Here is a 21,318-nt window from a genome sequence, read left to right as displayed (position 1 = left end):
ATGAGTTGCATAAAAGCCGTTATTTGGAAAAGCTTCGGTCGATCCAGTTGCCAGATCCATATTTGATGCCCAAAACGATGTTTCCTCCCGTCCGGTCCCGTCCCGTGCGTCAGAGCTCGTCCTGAGACCACAAAATTTCCAATCATGCTCCAGTTTATGTCACGATGAGAAGTCGGGTACCCAAAATCGGCACCGGCCCGAATATAAACCGACATTTGGTCAGTTGAGCGTCACCGTTGTCACAATTGTAAAATGAAACTTGATCGATCGCTGGTGTGTGCCGAAAAATAGCTGCCCCACGTGCAATGTCCCCCCTGACGAGAGCGCTTATTTACAGTATAACGCTTTATTGACGTGAAAACATCAAATGTTTTCATGGACGCATTACAGTAATGGATTTACGACTGTAAGATCAGTTTTAAATAATTAAATTTCACAAAATATTAGTCCTGTATTTTAGTAACAAATCATGGACTGGGCCACATAACCAACTTTGAACATAAATGTATTAGTCTACAGGTTTTAACGACCATATCCCAATGACAATCACACAAGTATAAAATGTATTAGTTCAAGCAGAGTAAAATAATACATATTCATGGTACAAGAAAGTCGTTTCCGTGTGGGTGCTCCGGCCAGGGGGGACCTTTCACGCAGGGCGGCTATCTTTCGGCACAACACCTGTTATTGCGCTCACCTTCTTGCTGCGCGACCATGGCGACGAGCTTCGTAGTTTCCGTCTGATGACTATGTCTGCGATCATGTTGGCATCATATTGATGTTTTTGCCGCTGTCTAACGGCTGTCGACACAAACGAGATAAAACAAACTGTGCTGCTTTCGAGATTTGCCCTTTTAACAATGGGCACACAGCAACTACTAAAATGACCATTTATCTTCTCTGTTACTGCAACCAACCGCCACACATGCCTTCATCATTTTGATTAATCAATGTTAAAGATTGTCAGGAAGGTTTTTGGGTTTGTTTACTCGGCGGTGATTCCTTAGACAAGCAGAAAAACACACAGTAATAGGAGGAATGTATTTAGCGGTAATATGTAAACACGATGAGCTGACGGACAATATGGCGGCACTAGTCAGGGGGGCCGAGTTGTGACGTCACGTGATTGTGGTCTCTAGTTGGCTGGGATGAGCTCAAGCACCCTCGCGATCCTTGTGAGGATCAGTAGTACATAAAATGAATATTAAAAGCTGTATGTTGTTGAATAACACAGGCTCTAAATTCACCATTAAATGTGAATGCTTTTTTGTTTAAATATACTCCAATTGACTGCCAGCAATTCGTTTTGTATAGCCCCAGCTGACCTGTGAACTTAGATGACTATCACAGAAGAAAATGGATTATCCTCTTGTAATATTTTGGGTTGAGTAACAGTCCAATATTTTAAAATTTCTACTAACTGCCAATGACATTGGTCCAATAACTCATCATTTCGTTTATTATTTTTTTTATTATTTATTATTTTTTATTTTATTTTATTTATTACTTTTTCCCATGCTGATTATAAACCCTTGAAGGTAAATTGTTTGTTTTTTTGTTGTTCATAAGCACTACCCATGAATTCCAAACCTAATTTTCTTATAACTTTGGTGCAGCATGAGCAGGGATCCCAAATATTTTGAGGACGATTACAGATTAAGATAAGCAAATAAAATAATTTCCATTGAGGCGAAGTTGGAGAGTTACTTAAGAAGTCCAACAGTCGCACATCAAGATAGTTAATATTTTATGCTTCCTGTTTGTTTACTGTTATTTGTCTGTGAAGCCCTTTGGGCTCTATTTGATGATTTAGCACTATAAATAAATTTGATTTCACTTGACTATTGTTATATTATTTGTCTGTTGCTCCACAGTTTGTGTTCACACAGTTATTGTTTAAATATTTGTAAAGCTGCAACTAACAACCAGAGGTGGGTAGAGTAGCCAAAAAGTTTACTCAAGTAAGAGTTGCGTTACTTCAAGTAAAAGTAGTCTTCCAAAAAATGCACTCAAGCGCAAGTAAAAAAGTATTTGATGAAAAGAATACTCAATTAATGAGTAACATTGTGAGTACTGATTACGATGTTTGCTTTTTTTTTTTTTTTAAACAATGGTAATTTTTTTCTCAGAACAAAGTTATCCATATGAACTGTTATTATTAGACTTTGAGGAAGAAAACTATAACCTACCACTTAACCACATTAAGCAAAAGAAATAAAAAATAATAATAATAATAAAGAAAGAAAGAAAAATTCATTGAATTCCGTCAAGAGAAAAAAGAATGAAGCATTATCCGTCCAATTAGCATGAGTGCCCTCTTCTGGAGAAAATGTTAGAATATAGTACCGTATTGGCCCGAATATAAGACTGTGTTTTTTGCATTGAAATAAGAGTGAAAAGGTGGGGGTCGTCTTATATTCATGGGGGTCGTCTTATATTCGCGGTATTATCACATTCACGACACTAGATGGCGCCAGATATCATTGAAGCGATGTTCTGTCATGACAGATCTCAGCTACTCTCAAGTTTAACCAGTTTGCATTATTTTATTGCAATGCTTTTCCTTATTCAGATTTGTGTTAAGACTACCGTTATGCAGTTACGGTTATTCACATTTCAAAAACCAGAAGCCATTCATTTACGAATGTGATTGCACTTAAAAGTTTACATATTTAAATTTTCAGATATTAATATTTGAATGAGGCAAAATAACGTGCTTTTTCTATCAAATATATTGTTATAATTATTTGTTTCAGATGTACTATAGTTATTTTCTCTAAAAAAAAAAAATAATTTGGTGTCCAAAATTTTTTTTTTCTTAAACTTGAGTCTTGAAAAAGAGGAGGTCGTCTTATAATCAGGGCTGTCTTATATTCGGGCCAATATGGTAATACAATAGATATTAGCAATAGAACATGTTTCCTATTATGAAACTAAAAGGATCATATCTCCAGTTTTCTGTGGTCAAACGGTGCCAAATAAAAACTGGGAGAGAGGTTGAAATATGTGCTTTCGAGTCATGTTAACAGGAGTGTTCTATCTAAAGTACTTTATTTTTATTGTGCTTTAAAGACTTTATGTATTTGAACATGTCGGCATATGATAGAACGGCAAGCTTGAGTCTGATTGGTATAATGAAGTCATGTCATTATTATTGCAACTTCTCATTGGTGAAACTGGTAGTGCCACTGTTGGCATCTGTTGCAAAAAAAGGGAAAATCTAATCAGTAGAACAAAGAGGACAAAATTTAATAACTAGTGTAGTCCAAAGTAGAGGGTTAAGAGTAGCGTTTCTTCTTCACAAATCTACTCAAGGAAAAGTAAAATGTACGGTTTAGTAAAACTACTCTTAGGCGTACATTCTTCTCAAAAAGTTACTCAGGTAAATGTAACGGAGTAAATGTAACGCGTTACTACCCACCTCAGCTAACAACGCTAATTTTTAGCATGTAATAGCTGTTTTTCATTTTTGGCGGAAAACAGTCAGGTGACTTGAAGTTCCGCTCAGAGACCCCCAATTTGGCCCAATTTCAAAATTGTCCGATATGCATGTGTGATACATCATTAGAAAGCTTAAAATCTCAATTTTCTGGGGGAAGAAAAATTTTGAACGGAAGGGCATGTTGAAAAAAAATTTTTTTTGACAGTAAAACCCTAACTGGAGGCGAGAGCACGCAAGAGCGGAATTACAGACGCCGCGATTTTAACGAGATATTATCGCGTACTTACCTTGTTTTGATCCAAAAACACCATCCACAGTGTTGTAATCTGATTACTTTTTTCAGTAACGAGTAATCTAACGCGTTCGTTTTTCTACACCAGTAATCTGATTAAAGTTAGTTTCCTTAGTGTCTCTGCGTTACTATTTTTTCATTGCCTCATAACGTATGTAGAATGAAGAATATTGTCGTCATGTATGAAGAGCATTTTGAATAGAAAATGCTAAAATAAAAGGTTCCCAGTACGTGTTTCCATGACAACTTCTTAGCTATTTCCTGTTTTGGTCCCGCGTCACATGTGTTGTGGGACTGAAGGCGTGGGCCAGGCGGGTGGACATTCGAGCCGAGTGTTGAGACGTTGTGAGGGAATGTTGATCTGTGGATATCCATGAATAAAGGTGAGTATTTTTCCTTCATTCTAGAGGGTATCAGCAAAAGGTTGGACCCCATACATGCGCGGCCGTTTAGTAGCTTTGCCGTAGCAACGACGGGCAGTCATCGCTCCAAGTTGGCAAGCTTTGTTTACATCATATGCGTGTTGCACATTTATGCCGTGAGGTGATGTGTTCGTTTAGCATCTGTGGGATGTGTTGTAAGTCCGATTGAGTGTAAAGTGCTTAGCTGCCGCCACGTTTTGTAGCCAAATTGACCGCGTGTGCATTGAGAGGAGTACTTCCGGGTTGTGCATGCGCATCCGCGCCCGCCACCACCTTTGCAATTTTGTGCAGTCAGTTTGCATTGTTTTACATTTGCACTGATATGCTGTTAACCATAACCCAAAATTCAGAAGTTTTGACATTAGGCTTAGTCTTAGAGTTAGCGGGGTTTAATTGGTCGGTGGAGTTGATTTCAATAAATTCCAAGCAGTTTGTCAGATATTTGTTAGTTTCAGGGCTCTGGAGTGGCTAAGCTAGCGCGAGATTCTGATATTCCCCTTTAAATTCAATCATCGGAAAGTCAATTACATGTGATGACATTTTTCTGTTGTCATTCTTATGTTGAGGCGGCAAAGGGAGAAAAATGGGTAAAAAGCAACTGATAGATTAATTTTAAAGTAACTTAGTTACTTTGATAATGAAGTAATCAGTAAAGTAACTACATTAATTTTTTGAGGCGTAATCAGTAATCAGTAATTAAATTACTTTTTCAAGTAATCTGTGACAACCCTGACCATGCAGCATGTATCGCCGAGTGTCAAGACACAGCTGTGAACGGCCACAGCTGGATTTTGGGGCGATTTTATGGGTGTAACATGGTCAAATAACAATGGTCGCGATGCAGAAATTGCAGACAACAAGGAGTAGCCGAGATTTTGTTTTTCATATATTTACCCTTTTAAACGTTATTTTTGAATTTTTCTTTGTTTGGAACAAATATTTATCATCTAAAATATTGGGGAAAATGCGACAGTAACAAAAAAAATACAATTAAGCAATAGTTATGAGGTAGATATCCAAGACTTTTTTTACAGACGCCAATTTTTTCACTGTGACGTAATTTTTTTAAAAGGTTAAAATATGTGAGTGAATTATTTTTTAAAGTCGTTTTTTTTTTTTTTTTTTTTTAAACTAAATATTAGAGATCAATTAATGATTCTAAGCTAAAAATGGCAGACATTTCAAATAATAAATACTACAGGCGTGTGAAATTTCCAATTCTTAGATTATTTGCGATTCGGCCGTGGAAGATTCGAGAACGATTCACAAACATCCAAATTCTTATTATTGAATTATACCAGGTAAAGCGGAAATAAAACCCAGTCAACGCAGTCTTCATGACGCAATGAGGAACGGACCGAGAGTAAATATATCATGTTCAACTCATGCCACTAGATAAAAAAAATAATAATAATACCTGACTGCAGCCGTCAGCCGCTACAAACAGCGCCCAGTTGCTAGTTGCTACAAACATACGGCAACATACGGCTATGGTAGATATCACATATATCTAGAACTAGATGTGAAATGACAGAGACGGCCGTGTTAGATCATATACCAAGAACTAGAAGCAAAATGACAGACTTTCCCACGCTAGTAAACAGGCGCCATCTTAAAGCAGTAGACTTCTCTAGAAGGCTCTGTTGTAGCGAACCTAATTACTTTTTATCTAAAAAAAAACAACAAAAAAACAAATCGGCAAAATCTTGACTTGAATCTATGTTTAAATGATGAAACAGTTTTAAAACTTTCACGTCGAAAGTAGACTGTTTTGTTGTGGTAGGAGGGTTTTGTATTGAACATGGGGCCGTGTTGGTTATTATTATAGCAGAAAAGATAGCAGTAAATCAACAAAGACAAGTCAACTGTGCCCCAATCTACCACTCAAGAGATCTGATGGACTCAAAAAGTGGGTTACGATTGCATATTAGTTTGAAAATCGACCGGATCCACCGTATTTTTACACGAGTAACTTCCGGTCTGCCCGATCCTAGCTACCGGTAGTAGTATTGACGCAGGAGGGTCGCGTCTTGCGTCAGATAATAAACTCTGTGATTCTTTTCGCGTGCGTCGTGTTGAGCCACTTCTGAGACGCGTCTAACATGCGGCCGCACTGCGACTGGTGTGCATTGGCTGATTGACTTTAACGCCGCGTTTCACTGCGTTCTCACGGCGGCCACGTTGTCACGCCGTTGATGTTCCTGGGTTATACTGTCCTACCGTGTTGGTCCTCATTATAGTAGAGAAGATGGAGTAAATATAATCACACAATCACACAAAGAAACTGTAACCCGATCAACTCAAAGCCTCGAAAAGTAAGGGTTACATTACGTCAGAAACTCGTTCGGCACCCCGTACCGAAACGGTTCAATACAAATACATGTACCGTTACACCCTTAGTTACTACCCACCTCTGCTAACAACGCTAATTGTTAACATGTAATAGCTGTTTTTCATCTATGTTGGCATAAAGCTAAATGGAATCTCCAAAGGCAAACTTATACAGCGTACGTAGTTGCTTAAAATAAAAAATTGACAATCTTTGTTTATGTTTCATTTGACCCTAAACTTTCACTTCAATACTTTTTTTTTTTTTTTTTTAATTTACTATTTTCCAAACTCATTGTAGTGTAAAATGAATTTAATTCAATGCCAGTGCCACTTGGCAACCTTGGTTCAGCTTATGTCCCGAAAAACTTGGAATCTCAGTCACTCGTATCTGCGAGAATTGCGATTCCAAAATTAATACTGTTGAAATAAAGTGCTTTTGGATCAGCATATCCTATTAACCACTCGCTCGTATAAGCATCTTGACGGACTTGAAATTTCACCGCACGGCGATCTCCCATGCTTAGCCGTGAGAGCCCTATTAATAAAGCAGCAATCACAAACAGCCCTTTGCTAAAAAGACACCGCTCCTGATCACCTGCATCTCCTTACAAGCCACCGCGCCTCGTCCACCATAAATCAAGATGCCGCGCTTAATGGCGTTCCCACAGCTGCATAGCTTAGCACTTTATTTCTGGGCCGGACCATCACATCATTATTATAAAGGCGAGATCTCTATTGGAATACAGTTTGTGCTAATGAGCGCTTCTTAGTTGATCACATTAGACCTCCACTTGAGGACACTTTAATTACCAGTGGTGCACTCCTCGCCCGTTGAGGGGGGACACGAGACATCCTCTAATTAAAGAGTCTGCATTCTACCTGTGTTTGCACAAGCCGGCGTCCTTGGCGGGGTTGTTTTCACAACCCACCGTCTCAACCACCGCCTCCATCAAGTCCATAAAACATATATACTATGTGCATGTGCAAGTGTGGCTGGCAGATTTAGTGTATTTCCAATATGAGATACATACTGCATGTTTGCCAGGCCATGTGGGTGCTTTCAATCCTCGTCGTGTTTACGTGTGTGTTACAAGATGACTGTTTGAACTGAAGATTGTTTCCAGGGTGTGAACGCCACGGAGCCACAACATTATGGCCATTCGCACATGTAGTGTATCTAAAAAAGATAATGCCATGTAACTGCTGAACTCTAGTGCTCCTTTAGTTTCGATGACTCACGTTTTAGATATGTACAGTGTGACAGACAATATTCTCAGGGTGGGGGTATAAGAACCGAGACACAAAAAATTAAGTCTCCCCAAAAAAGGTTATAATTGCATACAGATGCCACAACATGTCAACAAGGCACTTTTTTCTATTAGACAAGCAATTGCCTGATTGAATGAAATGAATATGGCCCTAAATTAATACAGCAGTACCTCAACTTAACTATTTATGAAACGATTAATTCCCGGATGATTTTCGTTTGTTTTTTCTTCTTGTCTTTATTTCTTTTGCCATGAGTTGCGAGTAAAATTTTGTTACGAGAGCAGGTTTGACAAATCTCAAGTCTCCAAAGTAGTTTTTTGCTGTCTATTGGCATTCCCGGTTGATGTTTACTAGAAAACTAAACACATTTGTTTTTTAACAGAAGCACACAACTTTGTCTTAGTCAAACAACTTTGTCCTTGTCAAAGTGTAGGTATAATCATGCTTAAAGAATATATGAACTCAATTTTTACACCATTAACTCATTCACTCCCAGCCATTCTCACCGGAGCAAGGCCCTTCGCTCCCGGCCGTTTTACTGGATTTTGACTGATTTTGCAAGGCCCACACAAAATTCTGTTCTATTGCTATATAAACATGGCAGAAGATTGGACTCTCTTCTTTCAGCAGGAAAAAAAAGTAAGTTCATATATTTTTCCATTATTTAGAAATCAGCATTAGAAAATAGCTTAGTTTGAGCAATTTTCCAATTTCTGATGAAAAAACTGAGAAATTGAGCTTTTTGTGAAAGCATTTCAAACATAACTTTGACTTTAACGCAGCTATTTTTTTGCTTTAATCACATCCCAAACATCTGAGTAATGTTTTCCTTTTACAAAATAACATAAACAACAAGACAAATAGAGCTTTTGATAGCAAAGTAACAATTTATTTACACATAACTAACTGTGATGATGCTGTTGTCGCCGCAACAGCCGGGTAAACTTTTCACCTCATCGCTCAGTTCTGAGATCAAGGGTTCAATCCCGGGCTCTGGCCTTCCTGTGTGGAGTTTGCATGTTCTCCCCGTGCCTGCATGGGTTTCTTCGGGGAACTCCGGTTTCCTCCCACATCCCAAAAACATGCATGGTAGGCTGATTGAACACTCTAAATTGTCCATGTGCGTAAATGGTTGTATGTCTCATTGTGCCCTGTGACTGGCTGGCAACCAGTTCAGGGTGTACCCTGCCCTCTGCCCGTAGTTAACTGGGATAGGCTCCAGCACCTCCGTGACCCTCGTGAGGAAAGGCGGCATGGAAAATGAATTAATTTCATCTTGTTATTAGGGCCCGAGCACTAAGTGTGCGAGAGCCCTATTGTAATGCAAAGGATTTTTTTTCCCCGGCAAATGAAAATGGCCAATTTGGAGGCCTGAACATGCTCGAAAACTCACCCAAATTTCCACATACATGCAAATTTGCGTAAATGTTGATAATTTTGCATTGTTGCGAAAAAAAAACGGAACAAAATGGCTCAGTGGCGCCCCCTTGAATTTTTAAAAAAGGCCTCTCATATTAGTTTTTTTTCGACGTAGAGCTATGAAATTTGGGGAGTCGATACCTTGTGCAAAACTGCTCTAAAAAGTCTCTTGCAGCCATATTCCAAACCGAACAGGAAATCAGATATTTTTGATTGAATGTCAATTTTTTTATCGATTTACAGGGTGCACATTTGAGACCTTGTCGCCTAGGGCGTTAGTTCGATCGTCTTCAAAATTGGTGAGAATGTTCATGAAACATATGGGATCTTAAGTTCTCTTTTTGATTGAATGTGAAATTTTTATCGATTTACAGGGTGCACATTTGAGACCTTGTCGCCTAGGGCGTTAGTTCGATTGTCTTCAAAATTGGTAAGAATGTTCATGAAACATATGAGATCTTAAGTTCTCAAAATGGTGAGTTTTCATTCACGGGCCTGACCTAGGCGGGGTGCCAAAGTCGGCCATTTTTTCGGCAAAACACCAAATACAGAAAATGACTAATAACTCATTCATACAATGTTCAATGTTTTTCATATCTGGCATGTATGTGAGGTATCCTAGACTCAGGTTGGGCTGCTGAATCAATAATATTACGAAGCGTCGAGACTTAGATTGCCTTTTGCGTTGTTAGATCCAGTGTGCCTCTGTCTGAGGTGAGTAAATGACGCCAATTGTATTGTTTGTATTCTCTGTTGATGAGATGTTACTACTTAGCACGGAGCGCTAAGCTAGTTAATGATTGTGCTACCAGTGCTTTAAGTGTCCGTTTGAATTGTGTTTTGGAGAAGCATATAGAGCACTTAAGTCATTGTTAGATAGTAACGTCTCATTTCTTTTTTATAAAGAAACCACACACAAACCCATTCATATTACAGCTTAGTCTCCTTTCAACGCAAACTCCTATTTAGGCTATAAATTGTCAGAAAAGAGAGTGTACTTTGAAATTGGATTGGGATTGTATTTATGAACAAGTGTTTGATACAGAAAACTGATTCATTACAGTCTGCCTCCTCCTTATTCGATATTGTTGTTTAGTTTGTTTAAAGAAATTAAATTAGTCATTGACAGAATTTCTATTACCACTTTGCCCACAAGAATAAAAGCCAATCAGCAGCACTTTTTTATTTGAATAAAGGAATTAGTCATCCATTTTGTCTAGAGGTGAAAAGATTACTCAAATAATTTGAGTAACTCGATTTTAAAAATTGGTCGAGGAATTTTCTCCACCTCGAGGAATCGTTTTGAGTGAAAGAAGTGAATGTTGTTTTTTTTCCTAGTGACAATTGAGATGAAATTGTTGGCTGTTTTCAACAATATACATCTAAAATAAAGACATTGATTGTCTAAAAAGGGTTCAATAGAAGGTGAAACGTCTTGTTTTCTCATGTATATTTTTCATTGCTCTTTACCTAAAGAAAATATGTTTTATCCAATTACTTGGCTAACTGATGGAATTTTCAGTAGAATACTCGATTACTAAAATATTCAATAGCTGCAGCCCTAATTTTGTCTTCATTATTACTTACAACTTGTATAAAACAACTTGAAGTTCAATTGTGAAGGTAATTGAAAAAGTCACATTTATACAATTAATCGTTTAATAAATCATCCCATTATTCGATAATAAAAAAAATAATCGTTAGTTGCAGCCCTTGTGAAGACAATAACGAGCTTCATTAGAGAATTAATTCATTATGTAATTTGGGTTGTAACTCCCTCACTGTACATGTACTGATGTTGGTTTTCTTTTTTTTTTTTTTTTTTTTTTTTTTTTTTTTTAGCAATTTTCGTTTGTGTTCCGAGAGATAATGTCTCTATTTTACATGACAATAATCTTAAAAAGGTGTACCTAATCTAATGGCCAGTGAGTGTACAAAGAGCGCAGAGGAGGCTTCCTGTGTTAGTCTTTTTTTATAGTCTCCGCCTTTGCTTAGCTTGAGTCACTGTTACAATAAGCTGCGCATGTCGACAGCCAGATGACTGTTCTCTCTCCCTTTCTGTCCCTCTCTCATTATGCTCCCTCACTCTTTAATTTTCTCTCCCTCTGTCTGACTCTCCCGCTCAAACAGGGGCTGAAGCCAGCAGTCAGGAAATGCACATCAGTCATAATACTTTCCTAAAATGAAAACAGATTCCACTGCAGTCCCTCAGCCTCGCGCTCTCTCTCTCCCTTTCCCCTCTGTGTCAGAGCTAAAAAACATTCCCCCACCCCTCGTCTCGTCCTCCACCCTTTCCCCCCTCTCCGCCGCCAACTCAGGTCCTACGCGGGAGTCGTTTATGTCCAGTCACAATCATTGCCACACGAGACTGTTGTTTTGCGAAATATACGTTTATTCTGTTTTGTAACGTCACTGATGGGCAGCTCACCATAGTTGCCAAGTTCAATCCCATGTTGCAATTCTTTTCTCGCTACTTACATCTTTTTTGTCATAATAATGCAAGAGGCAGTTACAAGCAGTAAATCAGTTCAAGCGACAAGGTTAGCGCATGGAGGAATGCAGCAAAACTGGTTGTCAGACTGCTTAGCCAAGACCTTTATGTTCCAACATAGGTCAAGTAATGCACAGGTCTACTTTTATAAAGTGGCCTATTACACATTTTTTTCATATTTGGTGGAAACAGTACTTACATGCTATACTTAGAGTGAAACTGCACATGCTAGAGTAAAAGTCTGTGGTAAATGTATACATTTTGATTGAACTCCTGCTTTTATTGTACAGGCTTGTTTAGAAGCGATGCAAAATGAGCAACTTGTTTACTCAACAGGTACGTTTATCTCCTATATTATTTAAAAAGGCAAATATTGCAAAAAAAAATACATTTTAAATCTTAAATAAGGTCTTAGATAGGGAACTTTTCCTCCACGATTAATCAAAATCTAAACTGTGGCGAATGTTACCTCTCAAACTGCCTTTTTCGTTATCTACTAATTTAGAAAAATGTAACCTATACCTGTTTCGACAAGTAAGGAATAGAGAATGGTACATTTATGGAGTAAAAATAAGAAATCATCAGAACTAGAGGACCACTCACAAAGGGCAGACTTACACCTTAGCAGTCAAATTCAAAGCTTTGCCAAATTTGGAGAATGGCCACTACACTCCCTTTAAGTTTGTAAAAAGTTTTCGCAAAAATCCTTTTCTGACTTCTGTGACCTTTGGTCTTATTACCCCGAAATGTAATCATTTCTTTCATTTCTTATTACGCACATATCCTGCAAGTTTGATTATCCCTTTATCCATTCTTGAGTAACTTTGAACACAAGCATGCAGGAAAAACAGACACTCGGAACCAAATACATACTGTAACACCTTAAGCTTTTACCTAAACTGATACAAAATTAAAGTAGAAGACACCTGCATAATCCACTAAAGTACCACTGTTCAATAGTCCGCCAAAAAAACTTCACTTCTTTTTCCAGATAAGCAAACAGCAGTATATCTACAAATGATTGGACCACTCAAGAAAAGGAAATGACCACAGATCAATCACATACATGTAAGCCAGCATAAGGTGGAATTTTTGGAAAATCTCTTTACAAAACAGTCATCATGATATCCTTTGTCTGTAAATGCCACATCACTTGCCTAGATTACACTGGAATCTTTCAATCTTATTTTGGTGAGAAAAAAAAAAGTGTTCTGTTTAGATAGACAATTTAACTAGCATTACTATTGTGATTGGAGTTAGGACTCGATGGGTGGATGGACAGGCGGACTGTCATTAGTTGGTAAGTAGTTAAGAAGGTAAGTTAGGCAGGCTACTGGAGCCTGTCTCAGCTGAGTACACACTGAGTTGTTTTCTAGCCAATGGTAGGTAAATTCATAATCAATGTTGTGTATTTTACTTGAGATAAGGTTGTACTATTTCAAAATGTAAGTAGTACTATGGGAAAGAGTTGTATATTTTTTTTTAAAAAACACACGTTTTGGGGATAAAAGTTTTACACTATTAGAGTAAGTATACCTGATTTTGAGATAAGATTGTGAAAATTTTAATGTTATATTCTGTAATATCACGAGAAAAAAGTTTTCATACTTGCATTGCACTTGCAAGTAGACATGTGCTAATTACCGGTTTCAAGATATACCATGGTATGAAAACATCACGTTTTCAAAACCGCAAAAAATTTCCGTCATACCGTCCCTAAGGTATTATCTATTTTTAATGTCCCAAAAATACTGTATAGGGAGAAATCCCTCGCTTGCAGCTGCAAGGCTCAACCCTCCCATGCCAGTTGTTGCTCAGTGTCAATGAGTCAGCTGTGCTACACGATGGCTGGAGGAGGTGAAACTCCTGAAGTTTTTACCCCCATCAAAGAAAATAAAATCGTCGGTATAGGAATATAGTGATAACTCGACATACGATCGCTTCGACACACAATCTTTTCGACATCCGACGTAAAATTTGACACGCCATTTGTTTCTACATCCGACGACATGCTCGAAATACGACGACATGACAGCACAGCAAAAGAACCCACGGCGGATTTCCTTGTGTGAGAAATCAACACAGTTTTCAAAAAAAGTTGGTACAGTTGGTGAAACAAGGAAAAAAGTGACGCTTACCTTTGGAAATAGCCAGCTTCGTCACGTTATTATAATTTATTTAAGAGCTTATTCAACACAAAACGCCTATTGTCCGCCGCAGTTGACTGTGCTTTCAAGAAAAAGAAAGTATTATCTCAACCGCACTGACCTCTCTCATTGTGACGTCAGCCCCGCGGTGCATTCAGGTGCAGCAAAAAAAGTCCGCCACATTAGAATCCGATTCGTTACATTATTTAGAGGAATAATTATTCATTACTATTCTCACTATTATATTATTCCAATTATAATTTATAATTTATTTGTTTTGCTATGTGTAACTGCTATTTGTAATAGTACCAGCAGTATTTATTGAGGATTTAGTGTAGGTTTTTGGGCCGTGGAACGAATTAATGGAATTATTATGTATTTCTATGGGTAAATCCTGCTCGACATACGACCATTTCGACTTACAAACAAGGTCCTGGAACGAATTAACTTCATATGTAGACGTATAACTGTACTTCTGCTACAGAAAAGTTACAGACAGTCGCGGCTTAGAGGAAGACAGCCAACTGACATGTAAAACATGTTTGCGGAGGATGGATGCTGAGGAGGCAATACCTCCAATATGTTTTCGCATTTATACAAAATTAAAGTTTAGTAAACACTATCATGAACATTTCCCACCACCTACGAGAGTTTAGTGTGTCTAGCTGTGGTAAAACGTGGTGTTTTTCTTCTCTCCGGCAACTGTCTGTATGGAGAAAGAGGGTATGTGTATAATATAAACATGATACGAGTCATACACACGTGCTTTTTATGAAAATAATTCAATTATTTTTGTTCCGATGGTAATAATGTTGAACAGTAGCTGTGGGTTTACGCTCATTACATTTATTTCAATTTTACTTAGAATATTTCAGTTATTTTTTGTTATGTTATTGTTTTTTTTGTTTATTCTAACTTAACATTATACTTATGTTCCAATTTGCTAATATGTTTTGAAACATAAAAAGCCTGTTCAATGGAAAGATTTTTTTTTTTTTTTTTAAACCCAAATATCTCAAATTAACACATTTTACAGCTGTAATTGCAATACTGTGATACCGTGAAACAGTGATATTTTTGCTTAAGGTTATCATACCGTCAGAATCTCATACGGGCACATGCCTACTTACAAGTCACTGCAAGTTGTACCTTTTTAAGAAAAAAGTTCTGGAAAATTTATCATTAAAATGGTACTTTCTAAAATAAAACTAATTTACAAGGAGAGAATTGTACATTTTCAAGAAAAAAGTTGAATAGTTGATATATAGATCATAGAATTTGAGATTTGAGTTGTGTAGTTTGTGAGACCGCGAGTTGTTTTATGGTCAAAGTCCAAAAGTTGTGTGAATATTAGAGGTGTGTGAAATTTCAGATTCTTAAATTATTGACAATTCGACCATGAAAGCTTCGAGAACGATTCACAAACATCCCAATTCCGACTACTGAAATATGCCAAGTAAAGCGGAACTAAAACACAGTCAGCGTGGTCTTCGGGACGCAATGAGGAACAGACCGAGAGTAAACATCATTCTACACTCATGCCGCGAGATAAAAAACAATAATACCTGACTGCGGCCGACAGCCGCTACAAACTACGCCCACTTTATGCTACGTCAGATATCACATGTATATAGAAAACTAGATGCGAAATGACAGACTAGGCGGCGTTGGCACATGTATAGAAAAGTACATGCGAAATAACAGACTCGCCGGTGTTAGTAAACAGCCGCTATCTTAAAGAGCATATGACAGGAGACAAAAAGTCTTAAATAGCATTATTATGTGAATTAGAATCATATTTTGAGGCGATTCGACTATATACAACAATTTAGCAAAGCGCAGATGAGGAGAAATTAGTCTTTTAATCTAACTTCTCTGAAAGGCTGTTGTAGTGAACCTTCCGAGCGAACCTAATAATATTTTTATCTAAAATACTCCTAAACCAGCAAAATCTTGACTTGAATCTATCTTTAAATGATGAAACAGTTTTAAAAAATTCACTTGTTGAAAGTAGACAGAAGGGAAACTATGGAATAACGGGAGCAATTTTAAAACTTTAACGGTTGATTCACAACATTAAATTAATTGAATGTAGTTAAAAGCTGCTGATACAGAATGGGGACTTGAGTATTTTATTTACTGTTTTGAACTGTTAACCTGATACTGAAATAGTAGTTTATTTAAGCCTGAGAGGATTTTTGTACAATTTTTGTAACTAATGTACAAAACATTAAAAGCAGCTAATAGCTGAGGCGGGTTTCTAATCGAATCAAATCGTCTCTGAATTGTAATCGAATCGTTAGGTGCCCCAAGATTCCCACCTCTAGTGAATTCACATTTTTTGAGGAAAAACAAATTTAGGTGTAAGATCAAAGTATTTATTTTATATTGAAACCATAGTTTTAAGACTCAAGTTGCATAATTTGCTGGTGTCAAATTTAGTCTTCATAATCCAAATTTGGTCAATATTATATTTTTTCATAAATCGATACAATTAATCAGTCATCTATGAGTAGGAGTGGGAACCTCTTTGTGCCTCACGATACGATACGATTTGCGATACAAAGCTCACGATAACGATGATCTGACGATATGGTGATACAACGATTATCGATACACTGGTCAAGAAATCCTTCTAGGATATTCTACAAACAACTAATGAACAGAAAAACCAGCTTATGCTGTGAATTGGAATGAGTTTATCACTTGTAGACGTCCAATCCATTCATTCGCTGCCATCCCTCCCACTTTAAACGGATTGAACGTCTATGGCCGTCAGTGACAGCCGATGCCAGGCAATGAGGTAATATTGGGCCATTTACGGTCATTTTCCTGTTGATTTTCAGTTACTTCCTGTTGATTTGGGGGTATTTTATGGGGCACTTCCTGTTTATTTTGAGTTACAGAACAGGAAGTGACCTGGGAATCACCCGAATCAATAAGCAGTGACTCAAACTCAACAGGAAATGACCTGTAAATGCCCTAGAATGAACAGCAAGTAAACTGTAAATGCCCTGAAAATCGGACAGAATAACTGTAAATGCTCTGGTTTCGAATGAACAAACGTTCCCAGTCTAAATGATTGGGCGTCGAGCACCATTAATGCACCCTTATAGTTAACCAAGACACTATTTTGGTGGAAGATTTTGGTAGCAACTTGCTGGTTCCTTTTTTTTTTTTTTTTTTTAAACAGTGACACCTTTTTAAAACGATATCTTGATACTTGGCAGGAGCATATCGATAACCTTTTGGGATGCAAAGTATCACCATATATCACCATTTCGATATTTTGTCACACCGCTACCTATAAGTATGATGGTTTTTTGTTTTTCTTTTTAAATAATTGACCAATAGAAAGTGTTGGAAATGGCTCACTCTCTTTGACGATGCAATATTAATGGCTCAACAAATATGCTGTGTTTTGGTTTCCTGAAAAGCAATGATACAAAAGATATACAGTATATATCTATACAGTACAGGCCAAAAGTTTTGAAACACCTTCTTATTTGTGCGTTTTCTTTATTTTCATGACAATTTACATGCAACGATTAATCGATTAACTCAAGTATTCGATTAGAAAAAAAATATTCCAATTAAATTCTGCTGATTCGAGTATTCGTCTAATGATGTTGTCATGGTTTATTTTGAAAGTGCTTGTATTTAGTTTTATTTATTTGGGTGGATACACTGCCTTCAATTCGTCCTCAATTCACATGGCTGAATCCAGGTGCTCCCTGTTAAGACCAAAATAAGCAACATTTTGTTCGAGGATTTTTTTTTAATGCATTCATAATTTAGTTTATAGGTATATTTTGCCTTTTTTTTTGTGGGAATATGTGTCTGACCCATTTGTTAAGAGCATTGTAAAAAAGTTTTAGCATTTTATAGCATATGAACTAGCGGACGTTTGCGATGTAAGTTAGCCAATTGTTCCTTTGTTGTACATAGATACTCTTTTTTTTTTTAATACCGTTTGAGGCTCAGTTCAGTTAATTTAATTTTTCATGTTGCTTATCCGATTACTCGATTATTCGAACTCATGGTTTATCGATTAATCGGCTACTAAAATAATCGATAGCTGCAACCCTAATTTACATTGTATATTCTCACTGAAGGTATAAAACTATGAATGAACACCTGTGGAATTATTCTACTTAGCAAAAATAAAAAAGGTGAAATAATTAAATTCATGCATAATATTTTAGTATCTTCAAAGTAGCCCACCTTTGCTCTGATTACTTTTTTGCACACTCTTGCCATTCTCTTGATGAACTTCAAGAGGGAGTCACCTAAAATGGTTTTTGACTTCAGAGGTATGCTTTTTCAGGCTTAATTAGTGGAATTTATTGCTTTATTAATGGGCTTGGAACCTTCATTTGTGTTGCTTTGAATGAGGTGTGTCCAAACTTTTGACCTGTACAGTATATAGGAAAAAAAGTATATTTTCATGTAATAAATTGATGGAGCTCATGCATTGGCTCTCACTGGATGCTGCAGGTGCAAACGAGGGCAAGTGAATAAAAGCTTAGTCATGACCGACAAAACCTCCAGAGACATGTTCTCGGTAGCCAGAAGACCTCTTGACACCGAAACATTGTCGACCTTTGACAAGCGCTTGAATCTCGGCCTGCGACTTCGATGGCCACAAACCTAAACGCACGGTGACGAGTGCCCGTGTCGCAGCCTATTTACGAATCGCCTGGTGCAAAATCACCCTCGGGACCTCGGTGTTGTTGTCTAGAGCCGAAGCAAGGAATCCGGTCTACTGCATGCCTTTCCACTTGGCTGCCCTCAGGGAGCAGGACAGTTAGCACGCTGCTTCTTTCTTTCAAAGGCGGTGAAAACTGCCAAACCCGCCACCCGCCTCCTGACAAAGTCACCAAATTTCACCTCAAACCGTACTTGCCTTGCGTGTCGCCGCCTGTCAAAAAATTCCTATCAGCCAATCTTTGTGAGGGCAACATTAACATTTTATCAGCTTTTATCTGGAAGGTTGATGGGAGGAGGAGGAGGAGTGAAAAGCTTTCGACTGCTCCTCGGCTCACACGATCCTCTGATTTATGAGCTGGTAAGCCGTTTGTGTAGCTTGACACATTACAATATTGAAGATGAGGAAATCATTATGCCTGGGAGAACTATTTGAGAGGCAGCCGCCGCTTGGCATTGTAGCCTGAAACGATTATTTAAAAAGGGAGGATGATGCTATGGAAGTGGCAAGGGGGTGATGCTCACCCTCCACAAGATCTTATATAGTGCTTACCCGCAAAGTGAAGTGTTTGTAGAAGCATCATAAAACTACATGTGGATCATTTTAGAGGTGTGTTTCAATCCATTAAAATGGATTTTTAGCCTTATATTCTTGTTTTTAAGTGTAGTATTATTAATTGATGAGATTCTTGGACTATAATGAATATATTGCCCCTCCAATGGAGCTAAATGTACTTGTGCATTATTAATTGAACAACATGTTTATTAATGTGCTTTACAGTGGTGTAGCGCTGCACTCTATCTGGTATTTCAAATATTTTGCTTGCTTTAGTAAGTGTAATTAGTGGGCTACATTATTAGAAACTGCCCATCACTATTTTTGTAGAGGTGTTATAGTTAAACCAGTTGTACCTCGGGGTTTTTTTATTTTGTTTTGTTTTTTAGTAAAATAATGTAATTTATAAAAGCAAATAGCCAAGAAACAATACAAAATGAAACCATTTAGTTCCACACCTTCTCAACCATCACCATCAAGCCTTAACTATCTGTCCAAAGTGCATCTGAGACCAGCTAGATTTCAGTGTGACTGGAGGAACCCCCCATGACATGAGGTGTCTTTTTTTTTTTTCATCAATACATGATTTTGTTTAGTATCATACAGCATATGGAAACTAAATCAACCCATTTGCATAAAAATGTAAACAGTTCAGTTTTATTAATCCCTTAATATAAAAACAGTCTGATGCAGTCTTGTTCTACAATTACAACAATTACTGTAAAATATTATTTGATTAATACCTCTATGCCCAATTGAAAAGAAGATATGGCATCAGGTGTCAAATTATTCTTTGATTTATGTCCAACTCTGTCTTATGCGTATATAAAATCAGTTTTTTCAGGTCTGTAGCAGGATTTCTGAGGGGCTACAGATGAGGAAGGGGCACAACTTTATAGAGGGTTTCCAATTGTATATTTATTTTTGTTATGAGCATATAAATTCTCTTTTGTATTATTTATAAACTTCTGTTTGCAAGCTGGCGTGATAGCAGGAAGGGCGCCTTATAAACAACATGAGGTTTCAAATCATTGTTGACTTATGCCTGAAAACTAAAGCCAACCTTTATGTATGCAAGAAATCACAAGGTATAACTTTGTTTACTGATGTGAAGCATTGTTTACGTGTCCTACCAGGGAGAAGATGTTGGAGTGGCAGTCCTCAAGGCTTGCCCCGTTCGCCACCCAGTTCGTCGTTGTCGTCATACTGCTCCCAGTTTTGGCTCATCAGTGTTGGGCATGTCGAAATCCTACATCAACACCCCGAGGGGCTGACAGAGTGGGGGTCCCGTGCCTGTGGGGGTCCACTCCACACAAACACACAGCTCCACAAAAAAATAAAGCAATGCTAAAAACCTCACAAGTGGTGAAGATAAATAACAGAAGCGAATAATGGGGCGGATTCACAGCGAAGAAGTAGTGCACGATGAGCCCATGGTCAAATTGACAAATAATCCAGGCAGGGGGATCAAAACACGATTCCAATCCAGGTCAGGCGGACACATCCACGCCATTTGGAGAAGATCAACCTGAGATGAACATCGTAGTGATAATCGGAATAATAATCCATGGTAGCAAACGGACCGACGACCGCACGCACAGCCCAAAAACTTATTGAATCGAGGAAAAAGCACTCAAACAAACAAACAGGAGTGGGCTTTTTACATGCGTCTGATTCTTCACGATCCCATGCACCACTTGTGATAGTTTACGAGAATCGCGCAAGGGCTATTTATAGCCGCCTTTCTTAGCACAATGTAACCCGGCCAGGAATGTTTTAATCCCTCTGTTGCTTCTCTATTCAGGAAACCGATGGAGATTCACTTCCAGATGAGGAGGGGGGGAAAAAACAATCCCAAACGGCGCTTCCTTGCGTCCCCTCGACCCTTCCTTAGGGGACAAAAGTGGGGCAGAATCCACGATCGTCCGAAAGAGGAGAGAAACTATTCTTACTCCAACGGCAGGAAAACGACAAGCAGCCTTCTGTGTGTGTGTGAAAAAATCCTTCCTTCCTTTCAGTTTTATATCATTACGACACGTCCTCTCGCGGCTGCACACACATTCACACGCGCGCGCACACACGAGCAGCGAGCAAGCGGAGAAAAAGCAGCGATTTCTTGCACGTTTTATTGTGTGTGCGCGTGCGTAAAAATGCTCGCTCTCGCGCGGATTTGGCGTCCTCGCTATGTGTGATCATGTCATTGAGGTTGGTAAATAAGAAGTGGTGGTGTGGAGTAGGCGGT

General features: G+C 38.1%; 1 protein-coding gene across 4 annotated transcripts in view; it reads right to left on the bottom strand.

The window, feature by feature from the left end:
- LOC130905435 (mediator of RNA polymerase II transcription subunit 13-like) overlaps window positions 1-21,318 on the bottom strand; it is a 225,407-nt gene extending 204,089 nt beyond the window's left edge. For all 4 annotated transcript variants that reach the window (XM_057818833.1, XM_057818834.1, XM_057818835.1 and 1 more), the window contains exon 1: window positions 20,210-21,318. In XM_057818833.1, the coding sequence (XP_057674816.1) occupies window positions 20,210-20,281 (72 nt within the window). In that variant the 5' untranslated portion in view covers window positions 20,282-21,318. The remainder of the gene's footprint in view (window positions 1-20,209) is intronic.

The sequence above is a fragment of the Corythoichthys intestinalis genome, chromosome 17, assembly GCF_030265065.1.
Source record: "Corythoichthys intestinalis isolate RoL2023-P3 chromosome 17, ASM3026506v1, whole genome shotgun sequence".
Classification (NCBI taxonomy): domain Eukaryota; kingdom Metazoa; phylum Chordata; class Actinopteri; order Syngnathiformes; family Syngnathidae; genus Corythoichthys; species Corythoichthys intestinalis.
This window is presented reverse-complemented; position numbering and strand designations above follow the sequence as displayed.